Source organism: Egretta garzetta, unplaced genomic scaffold (genome assembly GCF_000687185.1).
Source record: "Egretta garzetta isolate BGI_Z169 unplaced genomic scaffold, ASM68718v1 scaffold67, whole genome shotgun sequence".
Lineage (NCBI taxonomy): Eukaryota > Metazoa > Chordata > Aves > Pelecaniformes > Ardeidae > Egretta > Egretta garzetta.
The window spans coordinates 224,166-234,473 of record NW_009260340.1 but is presented as its reverse complement, the minus strand read 5'-3'; the positions used below and the strand labels follow the sequence as shown (position 1 = coordinate 234,473).

Below are 10,308 nucleotides of genomic sequence, written 5' to 3'. Positions count from 1 at the left end.
CCTCACTGTGACCCAAAAATAACTAATTAAAACGATAACAGGGCAGAGCCACAGGAGCCCGGGGCAGAGCCACAGGAGCCCGGGGCAGAGCCACAGGAGCCCGGGGCAGCGCTCCGGGGCACTGGCCCTCCTGCAGCTCTCCACAGCCCCTGGGAACAACCTGGCCCCTCGTGCCGAGCAAAACCCCTCGGTGCAAGGGATGCTGTGTGCGGGCTCCGCATCGCCCAGGGCTGCAGCGCTGCTCATCACCTCCCCACCTTCCTCCCCCCAGCACAGAGGGGCACCTGGATGCTGGAGGTGGGAAGGCAAGGCAAAGCAGAAAGCCCCTGCGGGGAAAGGAGGCAGAGCAGGAGCCATCGCCGCTGGCAGCAGAGAGCTCGAAACAAAAAGTACAATCGTTCCATCAGGCTAAATTTGGAGCGCGAGTCCCTCCCTCCGCACTCTGCGGAGCCCAGCCAGGGCGAGTCGCACAGCGCTGGAGCGGCCCCAAGGCTGGCACTGGCGCAGACACGGGCAAGCAACAGGCCCGGGGCCCCGCTGGGCCAGCAGTGAAAGCCCCCTCTTGCACACCCCCCCGCAGCGGTCCTGCCAACGGCTTGCGAGGGCAGCAGAGCGGTGACAGTCTGGCTCCTGCCATGAGGCTTGGAAGGGCTGGCGAGCTATCCGGGCAGGGATGGGCAGGGGCAGGGTGGGGGCAGAGCAGCTTCCCGCACCCCCAGAGAGCAGCCCTGGTTGCGTCTCACGCAGAGCAGCACTGGAGGCCAGACCCTGCGCCCCCCTCCCAGCGAGCACCCGAGCTCCTCGCTGGAGCACAGAGCTCTCACCAGTGCTATCAGCACCGCTGGGACACGTCAGCCTCCCGGCTTTCTCCGAGAGGAGCTAAACGTCGATGGGAGGTCGATCACCCTGCTCTGCCTGCCTTCCCTCCACACCTGCCCCACCAGACCTCCCTGCCTCCTGGCAGGAGATGTGTTTTATACTGCGGCACAGCCCCTGCAAGGCACGTGGCCGGCTGACGGTGGAGAGCACCGGGACGTCGCTGCTCCGGGAGGCGGAATCGCTCCAGCCTGGCTCGTTCCCAAGCGCTGCTCGCCCTGCAGCACAGCGGCTGCCAGCACGGTCCTGGTTATCAGAGGGTGCTTGCCACCGCTGGACGCCAGGTCCTGGCTCCAGCAGGAAAGGCAAGACCAGGACAAGCGTGGTCTCTGCCCAGGAGCTATTGCTCTGCGGGGCTGTTGAGAGATCATTCCCTGGGCAAGGAAATGCAGCTACTCAGCCCCAACCAGGAGCGAGGGGAAGAAGCAGAGAGAGCAGGAGGAAGCTCACTGAGCCCAGCAGCACTCGTTCCCTGGGCTCTCTGGTCCCCTGGGCTCTCGCAGCCCCCACCGTGCCAGCACTGGTACCCTGGGCCAGCATCCACTGCTGCTGACTCCCACCACCAGCCAGGACCCAGCTTGCTGTCCTCAGTCCAACAGAGACTCAGAGAGGGATGAGCTCTGCCCCGGGAGCCTCCCCTCCTGCTCCAGGCCAGGCTCCCCCAGCTTCCCCAGCGCGTGCCCAGCTCCGACAGCACACTGCAAGCCCTGCAGGTAGGCAGCAAGGCTTGGCTGACAGGAGCCATGGGAGAAGGCATGTGCCTAGCCATGCTGGCACTGAAGGGACACTGGGGACAGGCTGCTGAGGACGCCTCCCACCACCCTTCAGGGCCATGCAAGCTGATTTATAAAAGGAAAGTTACTCCCACAGGGTTCTCTGCACGCAGCAGAGGGGCTCGTGGGCTCTCCTGTCCGAGCGCTGCTCTGCTGAGCTTGCCGAGCCGACAGACCCCATGCAGCCCAGCAAGTGCCTCCCCATGCTCAGGGTCTCCCAGGTGAGACCAGCAGGAGAGCCGGGCGAGACCTCCACCACCATAGCCCCCGGCTCTCACCTGGTACAGGAATCTTTGGCTGAACTGCTGCATGGCTCCTTGGAGCTGGTTTCGCTGAGACTGCCACTGTTCATAGTTCCTGACATACTCAGCCGTGGGGCGCTGCCACGTGGTGGTCCGGGTGTTGTGGTCCACGTAGTAATACCTGCCTCGAGGATCCACACGCTTCTCCCACCTGGAAACACCAGAGGAAGACATCATCGTCCATCCTCAGACAGCTCAGCGGGTCCTCCTGGCAGATGCCTCCAGCTGCCATGCGGCAACTCAATACCAATGCTGGTGCGAAGGCAGCAGAAAGAAACCCCGGAGAGACTGGGAGGCACAGCAGAAGGCACACACCATGGTCCTACACCAAGGAACCTCCCATTGCCCTCGCCCAGGGGCTGCCTCCGGGGTCTGGATGTGCAGCAGCAGCTTGAGAACATCCAGCTGCTGCCCCGGAATGTGTTGGAAGGGTGACTGAGAGGAACACTGGGTTGTCAGCCACATCCCCAGCTGCCACGCTCCTCCTGTGCTCCCCACATAGAGGCTCAGCAGAGGATTTGTGGTCAAGTTCTGCCCCTCAAAAATGCAGGTGAGAAAAGCAGCTCATAGTCCTCTGAGGGAGAAAAAGCTGAGAGCTGCCGGGGCCCAAGGGTCCAGCTATGACAACCGTGATTTTTCGTTTCACTCTGACACTACAGGCTGGCTTCAGACACTCGCCCTCTGGCTCCTCTCCCAAGACTAAGATACCCTTTAACACGAGGGCTCCATTCCCAGCTCTGGCATCACCACCCGTTTCACAGCTGAAGGGGCTCTTTTGGACAAAGATCCACCAACAGAAACACAACAGACTAGCAAGACTCGAAGCACCTCCCTGCAAGGGCACAAGGGATGCCCGAACACTAGCAGAGTTCCCAATGGGATGCCGCAGGCATTCCTCCGAGACAGCTGACCTCCGACAGAGGCCAAGGCACTGGGCTGGAGACTGGCACGGGGGATGAGGAGCACCCCGGGGTGCTCCAAACCTACTTATCCAGGTAACAGCCTCCCTCTTTTAACACCAGACAGATTTCAAGCTGTTGTAGGATCAGAAAGCGGCTGCAGAGATCACAGCTTAACTGAAGGCAGCGCATGCCCACAGGAACCTGGAGGCTCCCGCCGAGGAAAACAGGGCGGGTTTGTATTTCACACATTACGCTGGCAGTTAAAGCGCACTTCAGTCATCCCAGCCTTGAACAAACCCAGTCTAGAGAACAACAACAGTTTGCCTGTACTGACTTCCCTGCTTTCAGGAGCACAAAGAGGTGGGAATTCAACAAGCTTCTGGAAAGCACGCGGCCCCTGGGGCCGTGCACAGCCTTTATGGCCTGAAGGCTGTTTATTCCTGCAGATGGAAGCATGGCCCTCCTGGACGCTTCCTGCAGGTCGCACAGAACTGAGCAGCAGCACCTTCTCGAGCACAAGCAGACCCCACTGTGGCTGAGAACGTGAGGCCCCTCAGAGAGAGTCCAGGGTGCAGCTCCAGGTTTGGGGCACGCTGAATGTGCCTGTTTCTGCTCACCAGGAGCTTGGTCCTCATCTAGAAGCATCTGGTTTTCCAGGTGACATGACCCCTCCCTTCTCCTGGTTCTTGGGGGGACTTTGCTGGCACTCTGACCCAAAGGCCCACCCCTCCGCTCTGCCCACAAGTGGTTGTGCTGCTGCTCGAGTGTTCAGTGATTTCCATGGACTGTTTAAAAAAAATAAATTCCTCTAACAGAGGTCAAAACGCAACAGAAGGGAAAGCTTTTCCCTTTTTAGAAATGCTGAAGAGACCTTTCTGAGGATACAGGCTGTGCTTTCAGGCCAGCGAACACTTGGTCAACTCACCCCATTTCTTTTTAGGAATGAAAAGACCTTCCTGCTACCAATCCACTTCTCCCCTTTTGTGCAGCCTCCCGTGCATCTGCTACAAGAAGTTAGTGCGGTGCATGAGATGCTAGCGGCCCTCAGGGCCCCTTACCCTGGAGGAAGGGGTCTCTCCCACGTGGTGGTCTTGTTGTTATGGTCTACATAGTAGACTCTACCGTTAGGCAGCTCTCGCTGTTCCCACCTGCAAGGGGAAAAAAAAAAATAAATCATGAGACAGTTGATCCTTGCTAGCACAGAGACCAAACCCTGGCTGAGGTGGAGCTACCAAAGGCAACTGCCCTCGGCGATGCCAGCCAGAGCAGTGTGCCTGCCGCTGCGGGGCTGCTGGGCGCCTGCCGCGCCAGGGCCACCGGCACCCCGCGGGGGGGGCACACAGAGGAAAACCGAGGCAGGCGAGACGGATCCTGTCCTCTCCTCAAACACAGAGGTGAAGCGAAGGGGTTCAGCTGGAACACGCAGCGTGGATCCAGCAGCCTCGGCCCCTGCGCCTGGAGGGCAGCGGGAGCCGGAGCCTTGCTACACGTCAGACCAAGCGGCTTCGCAGGCTCCTTCGTCTACTTTAAGTCATGCCCGAACAGCCTCCCTAGGAAAACCGTTTGCATGCGTGCCCAGAGACTCGGACTGCAGCCGTGCAGCCAAGCCTCCCCCACGGATCAGCGAGCTGTGAATAATTAATCATCACCTTATTACCAAGAATGTCCAGGGAGCTGCATCTGGTGGATTAGCAAGCCCACCTCCTCACATTGCTTAGCTATGGCGTGCTAACCTTTATTTAAAGTAAAGAATGGCAGCAGGTCTGCATGGCAGTTGGGTGGCTTGCTAGATCAAGACGATCAGAGACGTGCTACAGCAGCCTGCTTTCTGAAAACAGGCCTAATTTGGAGCAAAAATTCCCAATTTCCTCCAGAAAGTAGGAGGGTTGGCATAAGATTTCACACAGGGTCAGTTTTACGTCCTGTGAGTTTTTGGATGTAGTTTTTGTTTGGTTTCTCTTAATACGCCTTTAAAGGGGAGCCTTTGAGTTTGGGCTGGGGCTGAGTTTTCTCCTTGGCAGCCCTCCTGCCCACTGCCGACAGACGCCGCTTAAAACCATTGCGTGGGCACGGGCGCTGGGTTCGGAGGTGGTCTCTGAGGGGAGCCGGTGCAATAGGGAGGCCTGGCTTTGTGTGGCTACACTGAAAACCATTCTTTGCCTTCATTCATTCATGAAAGTTTATGCCCTGGCAGAGGTAGAAGCTCCGAGGAGCACCGTGCTTTCCCGTCAGCTTTTATTCTGCAACAGAGAGAGGCGAGCGGGCAGCTGCTGACAGATAAAGTGTTCTCCTGCCACACGTCTGCTCCCACAGGTCTCCCTCCCGATTCAATCTTCAGCCTCAATTAATCATCACAAAAAGCCCTAGGAAATTAATATGCCAGCTTCTGTTGTGACAGCAAGGGAACAAATCTGGGCTTGCAGAAAGCAAGAAGCGCTTAAGAAGGGGACGCGCTGAGTGCCGATGCTCCATCGCCCCAGCTCACACTGTCCCTGCTCATCCTCAAACCTCCCCTGGGGACAGTGAAGCCACCAAATGGTGACCTCAGCCACAGCCACAGGTCGGCTGCAACCACAGGTCATGTGCGTTACAGCCTCAAGACCACTCTTGAAAGAGGTGGGAAGGCAGAAACGGGGAGAGCTTCAGCCACCGCGCCAAGCCCTGGCAGGGTGCCGTCAGCCGGGGAACCCAGCAGTCCTGCAGCCACGCGGGCAGCCTGGAAATCCTCTGCCCTGGGCGGAAGGCAATCCTGCACTCCATGATCAGAGCCAGTTCCCCAAAAGCAGGAGGGGAACGTGAATGCCAGGCTCGGGATTTAGCAGAGAGATTGTCTGACCCAAACCAGAGCTGTCGGCTTCACTCCTATGGGCTTCTCGGAGGCAGTGTCAACTTAACGCGTATGCAGAGGCCAGGTAACTGCAGATAAAAGCTACCAGTCAGCAGCACCGGCTCTTCCTCATCCCTAGAACGGATCTGGGGACACCAGTGGTTATCTCTGATGGAAGGAGTCCAAGGCAGAACCTAGAGCGCCGGTGCATCTTTGACAGTGGGGGGCTGCCCAGCACAATAGCATCCAAAGGAATGACCAGGTGAGAGCAGAGCCGGCACTACCCAGTGCTGTTCTGGCATCAGAAAGTCTTCGTCTGTCCGCCAGCAGTCAGGCCTGAGGTTCCTGGGTTACCCCTGGGCAGCGTTGGGCGTTGTCAGAGGGGAAACGCCCGGAGTTTCCTGTTCACTAGCGATGAACTCAGTGCTTCGTGAGAACAAAACCACCAGGACAGCTAAAAGACTGACATTCCTAAAGAGAAAATCAGCATAGCTGGGATTTCTTGAAGACACAAGCATGAGATGGATGGCAGAAGGTCCCCAGGCACCTTCAGGGAGAAGGCAGGGCTGTGGAGGTGCCGCGGGCTGGAGAGCTGCCCACTGCCCGCGCTTGGGATCACCACCAGCAATCAGATACGGATCGGGCACAAGGCTCAGGTGGAGGAACTCTGTTTGCAAACCAAACTCCAAGGCACAACTCCGCTCAGGAGACTTTGCAGGAGTCGGCATCCTGCGAAAACGCTTTAAGCATCATCTTTCTGAGGTCAGTTGTACACAGCAGCCTCCCTTGGGCGGATCTAGAGAGCGCAGCACCACTTGCTTATGGGGAGGAGAACCCCAGCCACTCGTCCACGCTGGCACGCGGTGCTTCAGAGATGAACCTCAGCCTCGCGTGCGCAGAACCAGCGGTGCCAGCAGCCGTTACTGGAGGGGACTGGTCCTCCAGACCCATTAACAACAGGTTCTCTGGTCAATATGGCTCCAAGGGCTTGGAAGTACTTTATGATAAAAGGCTCTCAAGCCCCTGGGTACCATTTCCGTGGCTGTAGAGACCAGAAATCCCATGATGAGAACTCCTCGAGGGCAGGGGGTTTCTGGATCCCTCAGATGCTCCTCCAGGTGCCCTCGTGACTGCGAAGAGCCACGCAGGGCTGGGGAGAGCTGCTGCTGGCAGCAGATTTATGGCCACTGTCCCCGTCTCACACCCTATACAAACAGGTTACAAGCTCACGTGCTCCTCAGGTCAGCAGCTCCCTTGCAATAGGAAAGGGGAATTTGCCAAGGGCTGCCTCGCCCTACAAACAGCAAACCACCACCGTTAAACAGCAAGCTGCAACGAACTGTTATTATGGCACAGCAATGGCCTCAGAACGAGGGGCACGGGGGGCTCGGACCACCTTGCCCAGCTCTTCACAGGCTTTTTGAGCTTCCCTGCATCCCGCCTGCCGTCCCGCAAGGGACAGCTCAGGGAGAGGCACGACAACGGGCCCTTCCTCTGGGGAGCCTCCGTCCGGTTCCTCCCCCGTGCCTGCTGCCACCAGCAAGGAAGAGCAGTGACTTGGCAAGCACTAGGTGGTGGGAGCCCTCACCCACGTGCGCCACTGCTGCAAGCACAAAGCGCGCGACACGCCGGCCCCTGCTAGCTCCCCTCCGACTGCCCGCAGGGCTTGCAACAGCAGCGGATACAGGGAGCCACGGACGGCGTGAAGTGGCAGTGCTGAAGCAACCCTTCAGTCCAAACAAAACGCCCTCCTTATGTAAGAAACCACAGCCCCACGCCTTCTGCCAGGCAGCATAATGTACCTCTTTGTACGGGCGAGACAGCGCCGTGTACACACACCGCGCTAACGACCGTCTGTCCCCCGCGCAGTATCATCTCTGATAGGAACCAGATGCAGGAGCCAGCAGCTCTTGTGCCCTCCCCCCCCTTTTGCTCGGAAACCCCTACGTGAGAACCAGGACCCCGCGCCGATGGGCTCGAGAGCCATGACTGGCTGCTGCTGGGCCACACACACTCCCCGGCTTCACGAGGAAGCACGTCCTGCCCGAGCCAGGAAGATGTGAAGGAGGTTCTAGGCACTGTGGGGCTGGAATTATTCAGAACACCTTCCAGCACCCTCCGGCCCCTAGAACAGACTCCTGGTTGTGTGAGAGATGCCTTTGTGCCTGCTACATCTGGTGCAGATGTTGAGACGCAGCTATCTGAGCAGAATAAATAGCTCTGAATCCCCACGTGAACCCAGCCGCTCTCGACTCCATCCACACGCAGCCCAGCGCGAGCAGGGAGGCTGGGGCTCCGCACACCCACCAGCAGCTGAAGGGAAGCCGAGCACGAGTGCTCTCCACGCTCCCATGGATGAAAAGAGACTCCTGGAGAACGCAGCAGGGCTCCCGCAGAAAGCGGGAGGGACAAGACGGCTTTCCAGCTCTTCAGTGCCAGGGCGACCAGCAGCTCTGCAGGGGACGTCGCTCCTGCGAGCGGCAAAGCCAGAGCGATGGCTCAGGGGCTCTGCGGCGTGCTCTGCACAGCCACCCCTGCAGGAGCCAGGCCGGCGAGGGGCTGTCCTGCACTGCTTTCTGCAGAGCATACTGCCGCCCGAGCTGAAGCGCCCTGGGTTTGTCTGCATCCCTTTTGCCCGAGGCATCGCTGCCTCCACCAGCCCAGCCAGCCGCATCCCCATCTCCCAAGCTGGGCCCCAAACCACTCGTCAAAGCGATACCCTGGTGTGGCGAGCTGGCCAAAAAATCAGCTGCCCTAGATCAGGTCTCAAGAGATCCCCAGAAGCTCAGTTCTACCCGACCAAGGCCACAGTGTTTTGTGCAATCCCTGTTTAGCAAATTCTTGTTTGGGCAAATCCCTGTTAGCCCAGAACCTGGTCTGGCCGCTCTCAGGGCAGGGCTCACATGACGGGGACATCAATGGACGCGATTCTCCGCCCTCCTTCACCTGGGAAGACCTTGGCACTTGGTCTCCACCTGACCAAGCAGGTCAAGCACTACCCAGGCCAGCCCAGCACGAGCGTGTATCTCGGACGGCACATGCAAGAGGGTCACTGCCCTCTCTATCCCCTACAGACCCTACGGTCAGGACAGGGAGGGACAGATACACGAGGTGCTAATCAGAGGTGTCCCCAGAGATCCAAATTCCACAAGCTCAGCCTGGAGGACAGCTCGCTACCCCTTCCACTGCTCTTTTCCAGCCGCCTCCCAAAGCGCGACGGTTTTATCCTCCTCCCCGCTCCGACACGCACGATCTTCTGGTGTGCGAGCACCGCAGGGGGACAGGCACAGGGAGGACAGATGCAAGCCTGGTGTGTCTCAGAAAGCAGGGCTTGCAACTGCCCCGAGCCTCCGGAAACCCTAATCGTGAGATACCCGTGGGCTCCTCTCTGCCCCAGGAAAGGAACAACAGCCTGTTTCCACCTGGGGCCGTGCAGAGGTGGGGAAAAGGAGACCTTCAGTCTACCTGGTAGGAGCAGAAAGAGGCATCAGCTCTGGCTGGAATAAAGACCTTTTTCAGAGCACTGGACTTTTCCAGCTGCCTGGAAACAGGAAGCGCCCAGGCCGGAGAACAGAAACCCTCACACACCCGGCATAAAGGCACACTGAGCCGTTAACCCTAATTACCTGTGACTGACACACGAGCGAGGCCCTGACCTTCCAGGCATCGCCTCAGCCAAAGGAAAATAAACAGCTCCCTTCATACGAAACACAAGCCATTTTCAATCCCCCCACCCTCGCCGCTTCGCGTTTTCAGTCCAGAATTAAAGGTGTCTGAAATACAAGGGGAGAAGGAACCAGCTGCAGCAGGAAGGGGGGCTGAGCCCAGAGCCCGCCCGCCGCCTCTCCCAGGAGCCAGCGAGCCCACCAGCACAGCTCAGCCAGCCCCAGCTCTCCTCCCAGCCCTTTCCCCACATCCCACGGGGGAGGAGGATGTGGAGCATCCACACCAGGGAGAGGAACAGGCACAGCCATGAGAGGGTCCTGCCCACCTCCCCCCAGCAGTGGCCGATACCTCCCCGGTGTCTCCAGAGCGCCCATTCGTGCCCTCCGGCTCAGAGGGAGCTCCCCGGAAACCCACGCTCACGCTCTCAGGCATTCTCCTCCGACTGATCCCTTCGGCGGCCCCAGAAGGGGAGAGGACCCTGCTGCTCCCCTGGGCACGGACACCAAGAGGGTGCTGGCCGCAGAGACGCAGTGCACTGCTTCTTACCCCAGCGACCCAGAGCGGACACGGATCAGACCCCAGAGGAGGAGAGAGGAGCCCCCAGCGCAGTCACAGACCAGACAGCTCAGACAAGGGACGACAGGCTATGCCAGGGACGCAGGGGCACAGGGATCCCCGAAAGGCACTGCCAGGCCCCCTCCGCTCTGCTGAGCGCCAACACTTCCACCGACTCCTGGTGCAGCACAGCCCCCCCCCTCATCCTCCTCTTCCAGCAGGCAGCAGTGCCCCGGTTTGCCCGTGTCCCCCAGCCATCCTTCCAGGGCCATGCCTCCCTCCCCAAGGGCCACAGGCACTCCATCATGCCGGCCCTCTCAGGGGAAGGAACGTCTCAAGCAGAAGGCAGAGCTTACCCGGGGGGCAGAGCATCCAGGGCTAGCACCGCTGCCCGGGCCGGCGGGGCG

General features: G+C 59.4%; 1 protein-coding gene across 1 annotated transcript in view; it reads right to left on the bottom strand.

The window, feature by feature from the left end:
• The window catches only part of WWP2 (WW domain containing E3 ubiquitin protein ligase 2), a 45,876-nt gene that overhangs the window by 18,709 nt on the left and 16,859 nt on the right, over nucleotides 1-10,308 (bottom strand). The window contains exons 8-10 of the mRNA XM_035898039.1: nucleotides 10,258-10,305; nucleotides 3,912-4,001; nucleotides 1,928-2,102 (exon numbers count right to left, since the gene is read on the bottom strand). Of these exons, the coding sequence (XP_035753932.1) occupies nucleotides 1,928-2,102; nucleotides 3,912-4,001; nucleotides 10,258-10,305 (313 nt within the window). The remainder of the gene's footprint in view (nucleotides 1-1,927; nucleotides 2,103-3,911; nucleotides 4,002-10,257; nucleotides 10,306-10,308) is intronic.